General features: G+C 31.3%; 3 protein-coding genes and 1 pseudogene across 5 annotated transcripts; 1 reads left to right on the forward strand and 3 right to left on the reverse strand.

Annotated features, from left to right (window-relative positions):
* Positions 1-4194: 4194 nt before the first annotated feature.
* On the reverse strand, positions 4195-4725 carry LOC9311562 (non-specific lipid-transfer protein 2). Its single transcript, XM_021026384.1, is given in 2 exon segments — positions 4195-4377; positions 4379-4725. Coding segments are annotated over 2 exon segments (324 nt in total). The 5' UTR covers positions 4571-4725; the 3' UTR covers positions 4195-4245.
* A 2636-nt stretch (positions 4726-7361) lies between these two features.
* LOC9313227 lies at positions 7362-9354 on the forward strand (annotated as a pseudogene).
* A 192-nt stretch (positions 9355-9546) lies between these two features.
* On the reverse strand, positions 9547-13280 carry LOC9311563 (SNF1-related protein kinase catalytic subunit alpha KIN11). 2 transcript variants are annotated; one of them, XM_021025879.1, is made up of 11 exons: positions 13149-13280; positions 12427-12622; positions 12005-12189; positions 11729-11911; positions 11510-11641; positions 11231-11416; positions 11067-11156; positions 10898-10981; positions 10590-10730; positions 10160-10390; positions 9547-9864 (listed from the first exon to the last, which is right to left on the reverse strand). In XM_021025879.1, exons 2-11 carry the CDS (start codon positions 12617-12619, stop codon positions 9751-9753), a joined length of 1539 nt encoding a protein of 512 aa, XP_020881538.1. In that variant the 5' UTR covers positions 12620-12622; positions 13149-13280; the 3' UTR covers positions 9547-9750. The 2 variants fall into 2 exon arrangements, with proteins under 2 accessions (XP_020881538.1, XP_020881539.1); XM_021025880.1 differs by lacking the exon at positions 13149-13280 and adding an exon at positions 12967-13134.
* A 5361-nt stretch (positions 13281-18641) lies between these two features.
* Positions 18642-20505, reverse strand: LOC9313228 (transmembrane protein 230). Of its 2 annotated transcripts, none has more exons than XM_021026747.1 (3): positions 20255-20505; positions 19730-20018; positions 18642-19005 (listed from the first exon to the last, which is right to left on the reverse strand). In XM_021026747.1, the coding sequence occupies exons 2-3, from the start codon at positions 20013-20015 to the stop codon at positions 18926-18928; spliced, it is 366 nt and encodes a 121-aa protein (XP_020882406.1). In that variant the 5' UTR covers positions 20016-20018; positions 20255-20505; the 3' UTR covers positions 18642-18925. The 2 variants fall into 2 exon arrangements, with proteins under 2 accessions (XP_020882406.1, XP_002877160.1); XM_002877114.2 differs by having other exon boundaries at positions 19730-20049; positions 20255-20360.
* Positions 20506-22033: the final 1528 nt, after the last annotated feature.

Below are 22033 nucleotides of genomic sequence, written 5' to 3' on the forward strand. Positions count from 1 at the left end.
ACAAATAGTTTAATTTAAATACACAACTAAAAAAAACTATTATACAACTTTTAGGTTCTTACAACATTTATCAAAATAACATATTTTTTTTGTTTAATAGCTCTCTCTTTAGCTTTGGATATTTTGGATGACCGAGTTTTTTTACGTACAATGTTTTGATTGAATCTCATGAATTGGCTCTAGGCGGGGAAACCCAACTGCAAGACCAAAGGCATTGTATGGGGACTAACTTCGACGACTTTCTCATTTTGGTATTTGCAAATTCACTATTGCTCTTCGTCTATCTTTACGGTATTATTTAGTATAGTTCTTCTAAAGATAAGAATTTATATAGAAGTATACGCATAAGTTTATCTGTACTTTCTTTTTAACAACTCATTTTTTTCTCACATTCTTTTCAATATGTATATGAATTTCCGTTTTCATAATTTTTTCGGAGAGCTATCACTCTTTCTATCTTTTTTCAAGCACTCTTTCTGCTCTAATAAAATAAATGTCGTCTCTTTTTTATTTTCATTTTCTACTTAAAATTTGTGTGTGGTTTTTCTTACCATGAAACGACAGCACATGCACGTTTTTACAAACCTACCGACTAATTTTCTTTTAAGAAAGCTTGCCGGTGATAAGTTTATATCGCCACTAACTATCCTAAAAGTTTTAAAACGCAGTAGCTTGACATGAGCTTAATTTTATGATCTTTTTTAAAAACCGACGATATCTATAAGAAAAAATTAATTATTTTTCTATATATACACATCATTATCAGCTTATTTAAAAACTATTTCCTTAATTTTATGAAAGATATATGGTCAGAAAAAAGAGGCGGTCAAAGATTTTGCGATTAATATTCTTCGACGAAATTTAAGTAAAAATAAAGAAAATAAAACATTTTTAATATTTTTAATCACTATCTTCTTAAAAAAAATTTTAAAAAATATTTCTATTTCTTAAAAGATATTAATCGATCTTATTATATGACCTTTTAATTTGGAAAATATTGCATCAACATTTATTAATAAAATAAATTTTGGTGAAATGTAACTAAAGATAGTATTGAAATCTATACTTTACATTTGTCTTATTTCTATATGTTGTTTTTTCAAAAATTCACATTTCTCTTTTTTCTATATATTATTTTTTCTTTTCTTTTTTATTAATATTTTAGTATAGAAAATATTAGCATTTAAAAATGTTAATTAACGTGATGGCTAAAAATGTTAATAATGGAGATGGCTAGTCACGATTGGTAGTTTTAAATCCCACGATGGCCTGAAGAGCTTATAGCTTCGATTTTTATCGATTGTTTTAATATATCAATTGTCATGGTGTTAAACCACGAATTTACAATAGTTTTCCTTTTTAATTTGTATTTATGTGAATGTTTTTTGTTTCCTTTTTTAAAGCTCAATAAATTTTCTCATTTTTGTAATGAGATCAATTATTAAATTAATATTTTTCATTTAAAATTATTATACAGTAAAACCTCTATAAATTATTAATGTTGGGACCCTGATATTTTATTAATTTATAGTGATATTAATTTATCTATAAATTAATAATTATTAATTTATACCATAAATTAATATTTATTAATTTATAGAAAATTTTGTTTTAATTGTGAATTTTTTTAAAAAAAAATACGAGTTTAAGCAATGTGATTTAAATAAGATTAATGTTTTGGATGTTATAAATTTTATAGTTTTAGCCTTAAACACTTAATATTTCGAAGAAAAATAATTTCTTTTGAAAATAAATAACAACGATTATAGAATTCACATATACAAACGATATACACACATTAAAATTGACAAATAGTGACATCCATTGTTGTATTCTAAAAACATATATGACTATTAAAACAAAAATTATGCATATTCAAAATTTGAAAACTTACTAAAACTTTTAGCTATTTTTATGAAAAACACTAAAACTATTATATATATATGTGCAAATTTACATTATTATTAATTTATGATTTTATTGGGACTATATTTTTACATAGGAATTTCAAAATACTTATTATCTTATTATCTTATCGAATTTGGTTAATTTTTACACTAGCCCGACTCGGGACCAGCTAAATTTATTAATTTATCGTGTTTATTAATTTATCGAGTATTAATTTATAGAGGTTCTACTGTATGCTATTTTTTCTATTAGACAATCTTGGTTTCAATAATTTTTCGGACACATTAAGACTCTTTATTCTTAACTTACACCAATCATGTGAAGTCAATGAAATGGGAATTGGCACCAAGCTACAAATATGAATTAAAAACAAAGTAGGACATTACGTATTATATAAGTTAAGCCTAGGCATTCGTTTAACCGTTAGGTTTTGGTTCGGTTGTGATTGGTTTCGATTAGTTTGGATATATGGTAAATAATAACTATTTGGATATTTTAGGAATTTCAGTTCGGATCGGATCAGTTCGGTTACCTTTTTGTTCGCTTTGGTTCAGATGTTTAGATAGATATCTATAACTAACCGAAATTTTAAAAGATTCGGTTTGGTTTTTATCTAACCAAAATTAACCAAATATAACCGAAACTAACCAAAATTAACCGAAGAAAATACAATAAAAAGGAAAAAATTAGAAAGAAAATTAAAATTTGGTTCAATTTTGTAAGAGAGTATTTAAATTTGACAAATATAACTATCAACATTTGGATATGTTGATTACTAAAGGTATTTGATTGTTTTGATTCTAAAAATAATTAATATTTGAGTTTATAATTATAGTTTTAAGTATTATTTTTGGATATTTTCTAAATTTTTAGATATTTCAGTTAGCCGTTTGGTTATTAGTTTGGTTAGGTTTCGGTTAGTTGGATAGGGGATTTTACTAACCATTCGGTTATTTTGAAAATTCCGGTTCGGATTTTATTTGGTTCGGTTCGGTTCGGTTTGGTTTGTTATTCGGTTATCGGTTTTTTTTCCCAGGCCTAATTATAAGTCAATGAAATGAAATTCGGCATCAAACATACGGAAGGAAAAACAAAGCTACAAATATGTGGAAGTAAAAGCAAAGGTGGAAATTACATATTAATTATTAAATTCTAAAAAGCAACTAAATTTTCGAAAAAACTAAGATTAAAATTATTTAATTTAGCAAGCAATCGTAATTGTGGCAGTCATTCGTGACTGTTACGTTTTTCTTTGTGGTTGCTGCCATCGTGTTATCGTCAACACATTCATGTCATCGTTGCTTTAACGCTTCACAGACCAGACACACATTAATCCCTCTTCACTTCACCTTCTTGTGTAAAAATATTTCACATACGGTGTCTCTTTCCATCCTCTTATGATTTTGTCTAAGGAGTATGTGCCCTACCTTCCAAACTTTTCATAGGCTCCATATTTCTTCTTAAAAAATTCATAGACCATACACACCTTAATCCCTCTTCACTTCACATTCTTGTGAAAAAATCTTTCACATACGTTGTCTCTTTCCATCCTCTTATGATTTTGTCCATATTTCAAACTTTTCATAGGCTCCATATTTCTTCTTCAAAAATTCCTTCCATTCCTTGTTAGTAAAAGCCTTTTTCAAGCTCGTCAAGAGGTAGTTGAAGGTGGAGAAGTTGTATGTGTCATAGTAAGTCAATAAATTTTTCGTTTGAACTTTCAACGATCAATGGTCCATAGATGGTTATTTATATATAGACCACTGTTTTAGAATTTAGGGCTTTATTATTTTCCTTGTTTGTTAAGAAGAAGTTTTCTTTTACGTCATTAATTTTTCCTTTTCGTTTAAACTTTAACATTCTCAGACTTTTGGAAAATTTTATTCTTAGTTGTTTTGTAATACATTTTTGTTATTCTTCTTATATTCGAATTTTTTTTCCAATTTCAATTAATTATATTATTTGGAAGCTAACATATTGAGACTAATAATGATATTATTTCTTATATTACAATAATTGAATTTTACATTTTCTTATTTCCATATGTTTTTTTTTACCTTTTCATAAATATCTTATTATTATTATAATAGTAGAATTTAAAAATGTTAATTAAAGTAATGGCTAAAAAATGTTAATTAATGAGATGTCTATTCACAATTGGTCTTTTAAAATCCTATGTGGACGGCCTCAGAAGCTTATACCGTCGACTTTTATATAGTATAGATGGTTATGTATGTTTTTAACAAATTAAGATTATGTTGAACCATCATAAACTATAACATAATAAAAAATCCACTCAATAATTATTAATAAAACTATTTCTAGACATCATGAGGTTCAACATTTAGGATAAGGAATATTACAAGCTTTACAAGTTTTTTGACCATTTGGAGAATTGAAAAGTGCTTGTGACCACCACTCGCCGCCTTTTATGAATTGACACAAACACGTTTCGTGTTCTCTCATTACTTTGACAACAATGTGGAGTCGGCATAATCAGTTTATTGGTTAACGGTAGTAAACATGGTATCATAACATCAAGTACATTGCATGTCACTTTCTGATCTCCGGTCGGACCTTCAACCATCGTGGCTCTGATCAACGTTGGAGACAATTCGATTGCTATCACCAGCACGAGCAGTGTCAATGTTGTAAACTTCATGTCTTGGAATCCTAACAATTTTCTGTTCGATTACAATTTTTTTTTTTTTTTTTTTTTTTAGTTTTAAGAATAATTGAGGTTTGAGTTTTGTGTTTTTTGATATTTATTGATGGTAAGAGTTATTATAAATAGATGGAGATATGGAGTTTTAAATGGTTCCATCGTGAGATTTAGTCAATAAATATATATTATCTCATTATTAACTTAACTTAAATGCATATCATGTTTGTGACATTTGTTGATTTTTATAATTTACATATTTAAAAGGTTACCTAGATAATTAGAAAAGTAAAATATTTAAATTGATTGTCCACTCTATATAGTCAATGACTTTTAATGTCATGTCTTATTTTTGGAAGTCCACTTTAACATTTTATTTATGAATTTAATATGTTGTGCACAAAAGATTTGAAGAGTCTCAAATATAAGTAAAGTAGATGCTTAAATATTAAATATCATTTTCTGAATTCTTAAATAAATTTGCAAATTATATATTCATATTTGAATACCAATTAGTTAGATCTGAATTTTGGTTAACATTTTTGGTTATTACTGGATATATAAAGGAATTGGTATTTATCTAAAATTCTTTTTGAAAAAGTATATTATTTTATAAAAAATTTCTTTTTTTAGGTCAGTTTTTTTTATGCACAACAATAGCATTCCCTGGTTATAAGGCTCCACTTGAGATCAAACACCCTCTTCATCGAAGCATCTACTTAAGCTTGTCTCTTCAAGAGAGAGCCTTAAAACCAGGGAATGCTATTGTTGTGATAAAAACCTCGGAGGTATATTTTATTGTTGCTTGGCTTGCGATTATTGTTGTGATAAATACCTCGGAGGTATATATATATATATATATATATATATATATATATAAGGATATTTCATTTTATAATTTTAGAGATATTTGGAAAATAATATATATCTCCCTAAATTTTGTAGTACAGTATCTTGATTTTACAACTAAAATATTTTACTCAATTTAACATTTAATGATAAATTACATGTGTATCTTATTATATAAAGTTTTGTAAAAACTTGATAGACAAAAGAAGAAAAAGTAAGCCTCAATCAAATAGGAAGATTACGAAAATCAGTTCATTCCGAACATTTCGGTCTTACAGATTTTAACCAAAACTGGAAGATGTCTAAAAGATGCAAACCATGAGTTTTAAGGTTTAACGAACAAAACTGAATTACCTAATTTGAATACAATTTAAATACAGTTGAGTTTGCGGCTATTGTAAAGTTTTTGCCACTATAAACAAAACAGAACAAGACATATAAAGTTCTTTCTAGGATCTTCTTCTTTTGTAGTTTTCTAGTTGGTTCTCAGATTAGGGTTCTTTATCTGAGGGTTCTGAGAGAATTAGCACTCTTCGTTTAAACACTTGAAATCTCTTTTGTAATTTATTAGTGCATGGATATTTGTGAAGGGTGGTCTTGGCGCGAGATGTACCCTTTGTTCGAGGGGAACTAGTTAAATCGGTGTACTTCTTTCTGTCTATTGTTGTTGAATCAGGCGAGTTAATCGACTGAGGATAGAAGAGTGTAACAAAATTCTAATATAAAATGTAATATTAATGAATTTTGATCTCCAATCTTTGAATCCATCGTTGACTTTGTGTTCAAACAACCTGTAAACTTGAGATGATCTCATGATTTAATTGTCTTAAAATCCTATACTATTATTTGGGAAGTACATCTATAAGTTGTAACATTGAGTTTTGTAAGAAATTACAATATATGTCATTACAAATATCTAATTATAACCATATTTATTCCACGTCACTCACATTAACCAATTCATTATAAAACGGGTCAATGGGTCATACGGGTTTACAGATATTAAAAAAAAAATTCAAAGAATTTTATGAAATACATATCTTAACAAATATTGTAACTAATCTTAACAAATATTGTAACTAATCAATGATGTTTCTATAACAATTCGTCACTTTGAAAATTAATAAATAGATGCTTCCTAATTACTAGCTTTTCTTACCTAACATAACATATATTGTTAAGATTTTTAGAGATATTTAAAAAGTTAAACTTTATAAAACGTTTTAAATCTTTATAATATTAGAACTTTTATGAAGTTTCAATTATTATAAATATTTGCACTTTATAAAAAATTATAAGAACTTTAAACATTATAAATATTTAAACTTTATAAACGTTTAAAGTATTTATAATATTTAAATGCTATAAAAAGTTTATAATATTTGTACTCTATAACAATAAAAAAATTATATATATATATATAGAAACCATTTAAAGCAAACTTTTAAATTGATTCGAATTATATGTTTTTTATAAATAAAATATTATTAAAAATAACAAAATGATGTTTAATATCACGGGACATGATTATATGGTGGGACGGGTTTGGTTAAATATTAATACGGGACGGTATACTTCGGATGAAATTTAAGAATTAACAATCAAAATACAATAATGTGTACAATCTTAAATACTAAAAAACAAAAAGTATTAACAAAATAAATACAACTTACAATTTCAATCTTTTAGTTATAAAAAATTGACCCGCGGTGTACCACGGGTCAATCTCTAAAATACAAAAAATAAAATATATTCATATTTAAATCCGTTATATAGTGTTGCTTAATTAACTGTATGTTTTTATTTAATTACTATATTTTAAAATTGAAAACTTAAAACATACTAAGCGTTATATGTATCAAACAAAACAGTAGATTATGTGTAAATAATCTTAAAAAAATTAAATTTTTAATTTTTATTTAATAAAAATATAGGCCCGCGGTATACCAATATGCATATATAAAAATACAAGATCCACAAGCTACAGGGTAATAATATAGAACTCAAACAAAGAAAAATGTCTGTGAGCATACATGTTCAAGGACCTCCAGGGAGTCTCACGCCGGAGATGGACCTCATTTCTCAAAAATTCCCTATACATTCAAAACTTATGTTTCTTGTTGCTGAAACAATGAGTCTCGAACCCAAACCGACGAAGCTCATATCACTCGTTCGTAAAATATTCTCCCTTGCCATCTCAAAGAATTCAAAGTTGAAGAAGCTCACTTCACTTTGCCCTCACGCACAAGTAACTTTTAAAGAAGGAATTATTCATGTGATTGAAGAAGTCTTGCGGCCCACGAATAACAAGTGGACGTGTCTTCCGTTAAATTGGCAAAAAATTAGGCAACCAGGAGCAGAAGGCTATACGCACTTTTTCTGCGAAGCTTGCAATGCGAAAACCATAAAGAATATAACAAGGCTCCACTTCATCCGAAGCATCTACTTAAGCTTGTCTTTTCAAGAGGGAGCCTTATAACTAGGGAATGCTATTGTTGTGATAAATACCTCGGAGGTATATTTTATTGTTGCTTGGCTTGCGATTATGCTATTAATTTTTTCTGTGCGAAGAAACCACCAGTCTTGTCTATAGACCATCCGAAGTGGCATGAGCATACACTTGCTCTGTTTCCAAGTCAGGCTTCTTTAACTTGCAGCCTTTGTGCCTTGACACATTCAAGTTTTCCTTTGCATATATGTCCCCCTTGTGACTTTGTGTTCCATCAAAGGTGTTTCAGCTTACCACATGTCATCAAAATATCACGACATCACCATCGTATCTCTTTTACTCCTTCTTTTGTCCAAGGAAACTGGTTTTGTGGTGTTTCTCGCTGAAAGATCAACAATGATTACGGGAGCTATTCTTGTATCAATGACGGCTGTTCGTATGTGGCTCATTCGAAATGTGCCACACAAAGCAATGTGTGGGATGGTGTAGAACTTGAGGGAGAGCCCCAAGAAGTTGAAGATGAAGAAGTTGAGCCGTTTGTGACGATAAGTGATGGAATCATACAACATTTCAGTCATCAACATCATCATTTGAGACTTGATGATAACACGACCAGAGATTACGACCAGAATAAGATGTGTCAAGCGTGCATCATTCCCGTCTATATCGGTAACTTTTACTCATGTATGCAATGTGATTTCATTCTCCACGAAGAATGTGCAAAACTTTCTCGCAAAATACATCACCCGATACATCCACATCTACTCACTCTAGTGGGCGGATATGACGGTGTTATGGACTATCAGATACATGTTCTGCTTGTCCTTGGGTGTGCAAAGCTGGTTTCTTCTATGAGTGCAGCAAAGAAGGATGTCGTTTTATGCTACACGTGCAGTGCGCCACAATTTCTGAGCCGCTAGTCCATCCAAGTCATTCGCATCCTTTATTCCTAACATCCAAACCGGGAGAGAAGCAAAGAAGTTGTTCGGTTTGCAAAGAGCTAGTAAATCTTTCCAGAAATGAAACATTCAATTGCATTGAGTGTGACTACTTCGCTTTGTGTTTCAAATGTCCTACATTACCTCATAAGGTGAGGTATAAGTATGATAAGCATATGCTCACTCTTTCTTATGGGGATGAGACAATTACCACGACGTATTGGTGTGAAGTTTGCGAGGGAAAAATAAATCCAAAGGAGCAGTTTTATGTGTGTGATGATTACTGTTGTGTCACCCTACACATTCAGTGTTTGTTTGGGGGGGACTTATCCTTGAAGCCCGGTATATTATTGTCCGACGGCGCTAACCATATAGATGTTATGTCCAACAATCATCATATGTCTCGACCTATTTGCTCCTTTTGCAAGAAGCGTTGTCCACACAAAGTAGCTCTCCAATGTTCTGGATTAATATCGTGTTCCAAATCTTGTATTGATGCTAAAGAGTTAAGTTGGGTGTCCGAATTTTGTGAAATGGAGTTTTGATGGACTTTGCATACAATGTTTAAAGTGAAGTATTACATGTATAATGTCTGATATAAACATCATATAAAATTGGCATCAGAGGAGAAATAAATTTGTTTGAATGAATCTCTTTTTCATTATATAGATACAAGAGATAGACTAAGTTTTGTAGCCAAGATTTAAGAATCTGAGTGTATCTTGGAAACAACTAAGTTATGTACACATGATCAAACCTTAAAAGACCATCTAAAAAAAGAAGAAATGATAGTTACTGTTACAGTAGAGTTTAACTTAGAATCCAGGTATATAAAAGTAACCCGGCAAAGTAAACACTGCACCCACATATTATATTATGTTCTCTACTATTACAAACCATTGAACATGAAAGAAAAAAATGTTTGAACAAAATGGTTAAAAGCGTCAGATCACACGAAGCTCTGTAAGAAAGGCGGCGCATAGATCCAAGAAGAGAAACTGAGGACCGTTAACTCTCTGGATATCTAGCAAGTACTTCTCTTCGCGGGCTTTGTATAGCTGTTTCAAAATCAAAAGTGAACTCAGGAAAGTGTAATAATATGTAATCACTTGTTCGAAAACGGTTAGTCTACTACGCCTAGCCGGTTTAGTTTTGGTGAACTACTGAGAAATAACCAAGAAACCTAAATACTAGTGGGGTATAACAACAGCAGATCTTAGTCTTTGCTCCAGCACAATTCTGGGAATGTAAAACCGTTGATCGATTCATTACCCTACCAAACCAAACTAGGCAGTTGTTTATTTTCATCGAGGAATGTTGTTGATCCAAATATATGTGTGAGTTTGCGGTTACCTGAAGTTCAAATTTGATGACAGTGGGTGAAGTCATGGCACAGTCATCCTCAATGATGCTGGATTCATCTCTGAAGTGCAGCTGATTGTTAACCATAGTATTCTGACCATCAGCAATACCAGGAACCCATCGACATTTCATGTTGTAGTGACCAATCTTCTTCCAACACACATTGAGTTCTTGAAGAGCTTTCAAAACTTCATTCATGATTTCACGAGGATGCGCATGGGACTGTTCAAAATAGCATGGTAACAGATTGAGTATTGATTTGGGTATGTAGAGGCAAAGAGTACTCATTGAAAACAAGAAAAATAAATTTTATTTCAAATAACTTGATGATCCTGGAAAGACGAAACAAATATCTGATTGTGTGTTGCATTCAGACGATTTTAGGGTGAGGAACAAAAAGAATCAGCAATCAGGAACAAACCTGAAGTCCAAGAGCCCATTTTCGGTCAACTGGGACTTGTGATCTTGCTCCCAACCCGTAGTGATCCACATGTGCAGGAACCCAGTGGCCTACAGGTGAAGCACCCGCTTCAGGTGTGCGCATGGGATTGGAACCACTGTCCTAGATGAGTAAAATTGAAAAGGTGAAAATGTTAGTCGACAATCAAAGGGAAACCACGGGTTTAACCAGCTCACTATATCACGTCATAAAAGAATCATCCTTTTCGTGGCGCTTTTGAGATTCAAATGTTGGAAAGCTATCAACTGAGAGAAAAGAAAAACACATACTGTTGTCTCCTGAAACTCGGATTCTAGATAGCCACTTGGAACACGAAACCGGTTATCCAATAACAGGTAGTATGTAACAGTAGCCTGAAACAAGTAGCAAGTGGTATTTCAAAGACTATTGGAAACTAGTGTATGGGGATTAAATGCATTACCGACGGAAACTACATACATCGTTTTGTATTCTGTTGCGAAGAGATTCCAAAACTTGGTTTCTGTCAAATCCCATGTTAACCACTTCTTGAATTATCTCCTCATTGATCTGCAAAATATAAGAGAAGTTGTTACTATCACCGCAAGTGACTCTTCTAATATCCAAATGGCGCTGAAACCAACCTTTTTAGCCTGCTCTACAGTATCTGGTGGAGAAACAGCAAGATAACGAGGGAGATGAGTCTGGAACCAACGGTGTTGACGGATCTCAGGAATGGTGATTCGTTTCACTGGCTCAACTATAAGCATCCTTGGGATCAGGTCTCTAGCCTCAGATGATAAATGACTAGGAAGAGTGTAAATCCCACCCTAAAGAGAAAATTACACCTAGTTACTTCACATAAATACGAATTTGATTAAGAAGATTCTTTAAGCTATATATCAAAGTATAACATACAGTACCTTTATTTTCTTGAAAAGGTTGGGAATGTTTTCATCATCAAATGGAAGAGTACCACATAATAGAGCATACAATATCACTCCGCAACTCCATACATCTACTTCAGGTCCAGCATATAATTTACCTGATATAACCTACAACCAGTAGTAAGAGAAACGATACTCATAAGAGAAACAAGACATGGGTGAGAAAGAATTCAGTAACTTTACTAAACTGAATACCTCAGGAGCAGCGTAGTTGGGACTTCCACAACTCGTCTTTAGAAAATGACCATCCCGCATAACATTACTCAGCCCAAAGTCTGCAATCTTAATGTTGCACCTCGAATCCAATAGTAAATTCTCAGGCTTCAGGTCTCTATGGACAACCATATTACGATGGCAATACTCTACACCAGATATTATCTGCTCGGATATGAGTCAAACGCAAACAACACTCAAACTCAGAGAAGACATGATAAGCTACGAACACACTGGTTGTGGTAAGAGAAAACAAACCTGCTGGAAAAAGTTACGAGCCTCATCCTCTTGCAATCTGCCTTTTTCAACAATATAATCAAAGAGCTCTCCCGACTTGACATACTCCATGACAACATAAATGTCACTTGGGGTCTCTATTACCTCATATTGCCGAATAATATGAGGATGCATAAACAATCGTAGAATCTTAATCTCCCTTCTCACTGTAAGGAAGAAACATACATTAAGATAAATAAAAAGGAACAGAAGGCTCAAAGCGATAATTTACCGGCAAAACCAATGGTGCCATCGTGAATGTTTAATTCCTCTAACTAGTCACAAAATACTACACTAAAAACTAATTTTAAAACACATATCAATAAGCAGAAACATTCAATTATCAAAGGCAAGTCCTTTTGTTCTAGAAACCACTCAATCTAGAACTAACGGTGCTCGTATACCTTTCTCTTCCATTTCCATGTTCTTGATCTTACGACGATTGAGGATTTTGATAGCAACCTTATGCCCTGTGACAACATGCTCTGCTATTTTCACCTTCCCAAAAGATCCAATTCCAAGAGTTTTACCAAGCTTGTAATTCGGTAAAATCGATTCCACTCCATTATTCCCAAATCTATTTGATGAATGATCCATTTCCTGTGTCCCAATTCAACATCAAAGTCATTAAGAAGCTTCTCTATACAAGAATATCAGTAAACACTATGGAATTAAACCATTCTTCAACTCAATTTCATTTCATCTAATGTGGGATTGGTTTCTCTTTAACTATAAATCTAATCTAAACCAACCAATAGCTTGTGTAAGAAACCTGACAAGAACCACCGACATAAACTACTTTATAATTGTGGTTTTAGTCTAAAACCAAACCACAGACTTACAAAGCTAAGACAAATCAAAGGAAATATTGTCTGATTTTTTGAAAACTTGAGTTTAGAAGACGAAATTGATAAACTTTACGAACATGAAAAAGTCAATTTTACCCGATAAAGCTTGTTAATTTCGAAAACCCTCTTGGAGCAGATCCCAGAAATCAAAAACCCAGAGAAATTGTTCAAACAAAGAGCGAAGAAATACGCAGAAACAAGGAGAATCTGATTGATAGATAGAGAGAGAGAGAGAGCGAGAGAAGAATCGTTGATATATGTGAAAAAAAGAAAATTACGATGTAATCTGAAGAAATTCTTGGGAAGTCAGATTCCAACTCGTAAGTGACGCAGAGCTGAGTCAGGTTTTTAAGTCTTCATGGTAAATTGGTAATGACGAATCAAGAAACCACAAAACCCAGATAAAACATTTAATGCATTTTCAAGCCCTTGAATTAGGGCCATTTCTGTTTTTGTTTGAAAAAAAAAATTACTAGTTTTTTAGGTTTTTAAATTGGAATAAAACCGGAAAAATACCCATCTATTTTTTATTTGGATTTTTCATATTTTATTTATTGTTTGGAAAAAAAATACTTCATTTAATTCTTCTCGGCCAAAAAATATTTTATCTTTAAATTGTTGGTAGATTCAAACCTCTGTTCTAACGGTCGTTAACAGACGTTACGGTATTTGTAAACGACATTAAGTTATAATAGGGAAATAGTCGAAAAATGTCCAATCTATTTATTTTTGGAATTTTAATACCCCAATTTTTTGCTTGGAAGAAAAATACTTCATTTAAAATATATTTATCTAAAAGTACTTTATTTTGAATTATTGGTGGATTCAAGTCCGCGACTTAACAATCATTAAAGGATATTACAAAATCATTTAACGATGTTAAATGTTAACCATATACAATGTGTATATAAATAGATATATACAATTTTTATTCAAAGTTTTACAAATATATTGGTGTGGTCTAGTGGTAGCAAGTAGTTTATTTAATAATACTGGCGTTAATACAATCAAAACTCCATCCTTCTCACACTATTTCTTTCATCTCTCTACTTTTACCTAAATTCTTCTCCACTTGCGCAAGTTAGCTACTCCACGACCACAAAAATGACAAATCCATCATCGTCGTCATCTTTGTCCCAATCTCTCATATGTTAATTGCAGAATAGTTGCATTCCATCATCAAAGATCTCTATCACAGAAACTCTTCTAACTCCAACGATGCCTTTAGGAGTGACGAAAATAATTTATTTAAATTTGTAGGAGTAAAGAAAATGATGTATTTAAATTTGTAGGAGTGGAGAAAATGATTTAAATTTGTATGTATATCATTAAAGAAAATATGACATCAAAAGAAGTACTATGCGGGTTAATAACATACGTGTTACCACCAGATCAAACAATATATTTATAAAATTTTGTATAAAAATTGTATATATTTATTTATACACTTGAAGTTAAAATATAACGCAGATTACTGATTCTATAACGTCTGTTAAGTCACGGATTTGAATCTACTAATAATTCAAAAATAAGGGCTTCTTAGACAAAAATATTTAAAGAGATAATTGGCTGAGAGACAAAGATCTGAACTATATTTAGTTTTTTATTATTTCTTGTCGGAACCCAAAACAAAGAAAATTTTAGCCCCTCTTTTTGCCAGAAATAGCCTCCCGCGTGTTTCCATTCGACATGATATGGATTAATACATGAGACATCAATATGTTGTATATGAATATCTAAAAATCTTTATAGATCAATATATCTAACTTATATGTTACCTTCCTCGTGTACCGCCATCATTTATATTGAGCCAAGATCAAACAGAGCACCACACTATAATAGCAACACTTTAAATTCAACATAATTAGTGTTGCTATTATGATGAATTTTTTAAAGTTCCGGTGATAATTTAACAACAACTGATGAAAATATAATGACAGTTCAACGAAATCCGGTGAAGATCCGGTGATAATTCGAAGAAATCCGATAAAAACTCGACAAAAACCGGTGAAAATCTATCAAAAATTGGATGAAATTTATGACTCCAATGATATTTCAATGTCCAATTACAATGCATTATTCACTTGCTCTGTTCAACGGTTCGGGATACAGTGATTGTATTTATGTTTGTAGCGTTTATACAAGTATACTAATGTTAATAACGCTCTATATACGTGTTTACATATATACAAATGTTAACAACGCTCTATACATGTGTTTACATGCAGACAAATGTTAATAATGATTTATATATATATATATATATATATATATATATATATATGTATATATATATATATATATATGTTTACATGTATACAAATGTTAATAACGCTCTATACAAGTATACAAAGATCCAATAACATAACAGTATCATTATTTTTAATGCTCTATACATGTGTTTACATGTATACAAATGTTAAAATTTTCTAATACTCCCTCCGTTTTTTTATAAGTAATGTTTTAGGAGAATGCACATAGATTAAGAAATCATTTAATTTTTGTTTATTTTTTAACTAAAACATCATTTATTATTTAATCAACCAATAAAAAACCAATCTACAGAATATAAATCGTCAAAACCAATAAAAACGTAATTAATTTTGTATTGAAAATTGAAAACATCATCTATTTAAAAACAAAATTAGAAGCTTAAAACACCACTTATTAAAGAACGGAGGGAGTATATATTTGTAGCGTGCTAAAATTTTCCTAGTTTGAAAAAAACAGCAATTAACGTTACTTTTTCTTTTTGTCTCATGTAAATGTTATATCATGTGACTAGTATTTACTCAATGTCGCTTCATTTCTCTAGCCAAAAAAAGTCAAGAGCACTATCCCACGTGCATAAGCGTGTAAACAATTGGTGTTTTGTAAATTTTTTGAAACCAAGGGCTATTGATAACGATCTATTTTATTCTGTCTGAGCCAAAATCGACTTTTGTCGATTCGCTAATTTGATGCTCCATTTTTGTCTCTGCGTCAATCGTCCCTTTAAATGAGTTATTTTTGTTCCAACCAAAAAGTTGGGTATTAAAAGTCCAAAAATAAACATATGGGGTATTTTCGGCTATTTTTCTCGTTATAATTTAACGTTGTTTATTGATACTACTGTAACGTCCGTTAAATCAGAGGTTTGAAACTACCAATAATTTAAAAATAAGGTATTTTTGGCCAAATATAATTAAATGAAACAATTTTCTTCCAACAAAAAAAGTAAGATATTAAATGTCTAAATAGAAAATAGACAGAGTATTTTTTGGATTTTTCCCAAAAAATTTGTGTTCAACTTTTCGCTTATGGTTGTATTCTTCGTCTATATGTAATTACTAGTATTATGACCTCTGCTATGTCGGAGCATAAGGTATTGTTAAAAATTTGTGATTTTTGTAAATATTAAAGGATTTAGAAGTAAGAAATGAAGATGTAATAAAAATGATCAAAATATATAGAAAATATTTGATCTGGAATTTATACATCCAACTAGGCCTGGGCAAAATAACCGAACCGAAAGAACCGAACCGGAACCGAACAAAAATTTTAAAATACTCAAATGGATCCTAAATTCTAGAACCGAAAGAACCGGAACCGGAACCGAACCAAAATATTTAGGGTACCCAAAAATATCTGAAATATGAGTTTATATATAAAAATATTAGTTATTTTTAGATCGAATAGCCAAAACTACCCGAAATACCAACAAATATTTGGAATATCTATATAAAATACTTAACATATCTAAAAAATACTCAAAAATATCCAAAAATACCCAAAATATCCAAAATACCTAAAATATCCGAAAGAAAATACCCAAATGGATCCTAAACTTCAGAACTGAAAGAACCGGAACCAGAACTGGAACCGAACCGAAATTATTCGGTTCCTATATGGATCCTAAACTCTAAAACTGAAAGAACCGGAACCGAACCAGAACCTAACCGGAACCGAACAGATACCCGAACGCCTAGGCCTACATCCAACTATAACTGTCTGTTATACAAAGGTGCGAGTATACATGTACTCTTAGAATTGAAAATGAAAGATATCTAAAAATTGAGATTCTAACAAAAGAGACTAAGAATACATTGACATGTTCTTTAGCCTTAACAATTAAATGTCTGCTAAAACTCTTCATCTTGCTTTTTTCTCATTTTTAGAGAGTGATAAATCCATCCTTTCCATGAAACCTATTAAGTATTAACAGACACTAAGAAAATGTTTAGAGGACATGATTTTGAAAGAAATTTAGAGGACGAAGCAAACATTATGATAAGAAAAGCAAATACCAAAATCTCACCAAAAAAAAAAAGCAAATACCAAAAAAATAGAAGGGAATATATACAAAGTAACCATGGATTCAAAAAAAATATACAAACTAACCATGAGCTACAGTAACCTGTCTGTAACATGTCGGAAAGTATGTGTAAACATACATGTCCTTTGTAACATGCTTTTTTTTCGAATTACATGTGATAGCATAATATATCTCTTTTTATCATGTATTTTTCTCGTACTACACGTTATTTATAAAGAACACATAGTATTTCTCGGAAAAAAACATTATATTCAGTGTAATATCTGTCTTTATCATGTTATTTTGTAATAATACACGTGTTTAATTAAGATCACATGTGAATATCTGTCTTTATCATGTTATTTTGTAATAATACACGTGTTTTATTAAGATCACATGTGATTTCTTTTTTAAAAAGATGATTATTTTTTAGTAATACACGATTTTTTTTAAGATTACATGTGATTTCTTTTTAAAAAGTTACTATTCAGATTAAATTTTTCATGACAATGTTTTTTCTTAAAATAACACTACGTAACAATGTTTTTTCTTAAAAATTCACTATGTTTTTTAAAATATCATGTCTTTTAGTTAAATATAACATGCAAAATTTAAATATTACATGCTATTTTGAAAAATCTCACGAAACTATCTCACATATCGTTGATCTTGCAACAAACAAATGATAGTTTTGGTATTTCACATCATCCGACAACGTGTGCCCATGGCTATTTTGCAACAAAAAATTTTCTCCCTGCTATTTTCTTAATTTGAGTGTTTTATTTGGCTATTTCCTAATATTTCCCAAAATAGAAAGACAAATTTAGAAAAATAACTGGAAGATCTGGAATAAGTTGCAAATCCCATCCTTTTATAATATGAGACAAACGATATATGATGGTTTGAGGAAATTAGTGGATGAAAGTGGAAAGTTAATTTGATTATGGTTGAAAAGAAAGAAAAGTAGGATCGTGGTTTCATTTAAAAAAATTTGTAGTTTAGAAAAAGAAAAGTTTTCGGCAGATAAAAAGGATTAAAGGAAAGAAAACTAAAATAAATTTTTTTTACTTTTGCCGAGAAAAAAAAAAAGATTTTACCTTTTAAAATTGTAGATGATAGGTGTCATTTTGAGAATTGCCGACTGACTTCTGTTTTATATAACGAAGAATGTTTATAAATACGTTCATTCATATGTTAATAAGGAATTATATTTTACATTTTACATTTTCATAATTGTAAAGTATAGTCACATATTCTTCTATAAATAAGTCAAATTAACATATCACAACAAAATTAAATAAATTGAGAAGTTAAAACTTTACAATTTTTTTTGGTTTCCTCCAATGTTTTATATAATTTTGTCACTAAAGAAATATATAACTTTATATTTGCGGAATAACCAATCAATCCCTTAGTTAATTGTGATATTAGTACTAACTCAACGTCTTATATCACCAGTGGTGATTCACCACAAATGTTTTGTTATGAACTTAACTTTTTTTTTGAAAAACCCAGTCCTAAAAGACATACATATTTTGATAACAAACGAAGTTAAACAAGATTCACAAAATGGATCAACAAAATATAACAAAATCTATGTGTAGTATCTCTATAATCCAAGCTTTTATCTGTCAGAACTCAACTAGAGGAGATTCTACACAGTAGATTCATGAAACAGCTCAAGTATAGTAGTACTTTTTGGATTACGACCACTAAAACTTTTCTATGCACAATATTCTTTACTTCTCGAGTTACTTGAGTTCAGTAAGAGGGAATTGCAGCGAAACGGTACCCTTCAGCTCCTCTCCATGAGTAGTAAGCAATCCGGGTCTCGTAGAAACCTGTAGCCACAATTGTGAAATGTGTCAAGGCCATGAAAATCACTGTTTTACTCACAGCATACATAGGTAAAGAGAACAAACAAAGAGACGATGATTTAAACAGACAACGAACACAAGCTATGTCTACTTGATCCAACTCACTCAATGTCCACGTGAAATAACAGATTCTGTTTTCGAATCATGCACCCAGCAATAAGAAGGAACTTAGAAGCATAAATGGATAAAGAGAACATAATTTCAACTTAACAAAGAACACAATCTGTGTCTAGTTGATCCAATACTCAATCTCCACAGTCCACATCAACCAACAGATATCCACAAGGCTTTCAAATCAAACATCAAGCATTAAGTACGAAGAAAGAGTAGATCATTTCAACAGAAGAAGAACTCAAAGCATTGTCTACTTGATATATAACTCGCTCAGTTTCCACATCAAACAACAGAAGATTCCACAAGGGTTTTTGAATCAAACATCATCCACTCAGGAAAACAACTGAAGAAACTCACCAGGCATAAATACCTAAACTAAAGAACACAAAATCCATCTCCACACTAAACTTAATTTCAACTAACAAAGAACACAATTTCCGTCTCTAGTTGATCCAATGCACACATTCACCACATCAAACAACAGATTTCACAAAGGTTTTCGAATCAAACATTATGTATTGAGTATCACCCAACACGAGAAACTCAATAATAGACGAAGAATTCGAATTCTTACCAGGGAGAAAAGTAAGGATCCCAAGAACAAGAAGAGCATAACCTTGAGAGCTATCTCCTTCCATGTGACCAATAAAGATAAAAAACGACAAAAGAAGAAGCAAACAACCAAGGAGCAGAAGAAACACAGCTAATGCTATTGATTTCCATGGTACTCTATCAAATGCTTTTGGTGTATAATCGAAACGAGGATCGAAATCTCTCCTTCCACCAACACCATTTCCATAACCTTCATCATCTTCATCTCCTGGAAGCTGTGCATACCGTACACTTCTCCTTGACGCCATTCACTAACCACACAACAGAGCAAATCCTGAGAAGCTGAAACTCAAAACCACATAGATGGATCATAAACACCATAAGTTCGAATCTGTATCTAAAACCCTAATCATAACAAGAATCAATCAAGAACAAAATTGTCACGCAAAATCAAACCGATTCCAAATTAATCGCCGGAAAGATTGAGAAGCAGAAGGAAGACTAAGAATCTGATACAGCTATGAATAAGAAGAGCCGAGAAACTCACCGGAATTTTGGTTAGCTCGCCGGGAAGATCAAGATCAAACTAGGATTCGGATCTACTTTGACGAAAGATTCGGACTCTTCACTTCTTCTTCGTCTCTGACGTAACGACGCGTTTTGTGAGTATAAAAACTACTGGTTTGATAATTTACTGATTACATCCTATACTTTTGTTAAAATTATATTTAAACCATGTATTTAATTTATCAATTTTACAACCCCAGTCTTCCCAAACAAAGCAAAAAAAATTTTCATCAAGGTAGAAAAACCCGAACTCGACAAACCAAAGTTCACATTTGAACCAAATTTTGTGATAATCTGAATGTGCATAAATTTTTTTAATCTAAAACTATCGAAATTGAACTTTAGCCGAATCGCGATTATTTTTTGTGTGTGTTTTTCTTTAATTTTACTTACATGTAGTCTTTGTGAATCTTATGTATCATAGGTCTTGCATTTGTATATTCAGTTCTTTTTAGTCATTTTTAGGTTTTGAAGCGCATTGGACTGAGATGGATGTGTAGGGTTGAAAGGAGAGTGAATGGAAGCACGATACCGACAACTATCTCATCCCATGATCGATCACTCGCAAAAAATATGGGAGATGTGAAAGTGGTCACGGAAAAAAGAAATAGAAATTTGAGGGTTTGATTGAGCTACGAGTATTACCAGGGCCGGCTCAAACTATTTTGTTGTATAAAGCAAATAAATTTGGTCCATTAACAAAAACTGTTGAAAAGAAAAATTTACAAATATTATCATAAGTGAGAATAAAAACCATCACCTAGAGTAAGAATAATAAGGTATAGAGTACTAGACTACAATAACATTTAGCTATAATGATACCCCTAAAATTACTAATACTCATTTGTTGCCTAAAACCTTTCTTGCTTCATTAGTTTTAGCTATAGGGCGGTTCTGAGAATGACTAACTGGCTACACTGTTGGTTGAAGAGTGATCATGTTATTGGTTGAAGAGAGTTATAATCCATGAAATGTAAACCCCAACGGCCGACTTCATTGAACCCAACTAAACAATTGATTAATATATAAGCAAAAGGTGTCCGAGATAAATCAGCCCGAATGACCACCCTTGAAGCTTCCTTCGAGAGGTTGGTCGCTATCGGTCATTTTGTGTTGGATCCGACCATGTTCAATCTGGACATCCCCGTTTGGCCAACTTACTTTTCCCATGGATATATATATATATATTTTTCTTTGTTTTTGTTTTGTCAACGTTCCTATGTACTTGTTACAATTTTAAAACCAAACTTAAGTTTTTTTTTTCCATCTACAAAACTTAAGTTAATTCAAATGAAAGATCTTTCCCATGCAAAGTGTTTTGATTCGAACGTAATCGCTTCATCTTTTCCCTTTGCTTCATAGCTTTATTTACGGGGTTGAGAAGATGGACCGAAAACTTGGTTTTAATTAACCGTATGTTATGTTTCCATGTTTTTATTCTTTTTGTCATGGATCCATATGCATAGGTTTTCAAATCTATGTTTGTAACCTAAACTTTTTCATTTTCTATGAAATATTTACAATTTAGCAAAAAAAAAAAAAGTGTTTTGATTCAAATGGTTTCTTTAAGTTAGTTCGAGGGAAAAAAAAAGAACCAAAGGATAAAAGCATAAAACCGAACTTTGTCTATTATTTGTCCTTGTCCATTCATTATGTGTGATTAGTTTTTTTAGTGGATGATGATGTGGATAAATTAGGATTTTTTTTGTATGAATGCAAAAAAAAAAAATTGGTAAGAGAGGGGAGACGAAAAACAGAA

Source organism: Arabidopsis lyrata (genome assembly GCF_000004255.2).
Source record: "Arabidopsis lyrata subsp. lyrata unplaced genomic scaffold ARALYscaffold_5, whole genome shotgun sequence".
Taxonomy (NCBI): domain Eukaryota; kingdom Viridiplantae; phylum Streptophyta; class Magnoliopsida; order Brassicales; family Brassicaceae; genus Arabidopsis; species Arabidopsis lyrata.

Bases quoted from the DNA above. Each gene is read 5' to 3' on its own strand.
- LOC9313228 (XM_021026747.1), bottom strand. From the start codon at position 20,015: ATGGCGTCAAGGAGAAGTGTACGGTATGCACAGCTTCCAGGAGATGAA. The intron at 19,006-19,729 runs GTAAGAATTCGA...TTGTGGCTACAG, and splicing joins GATCCTTACTTTTCTCCCTG to GTTTCTACGAGACCCGGATT.
- LOC9311563 (XM_021025879.1), bottom strand. From the start codon at position 12,619: ATGGATCATTCATCAAATAGATTTGGGAATAATGGAGTGGAATCGATT. The intron at 11,642-11,728 runs GTATTCAGTTTA...TACTGGTTGTAG, and splicing joins CCAACTACGCTGCTCCTGAG to GTTATATCAGGTAAATTATA. The intron at 10,982-11,066 runs GTATGTAGTTTC...TACTTGTTTCAG, and splicing joins GCAACAGAATACAAAACGAT to GCTACTGTTACATACTACCT.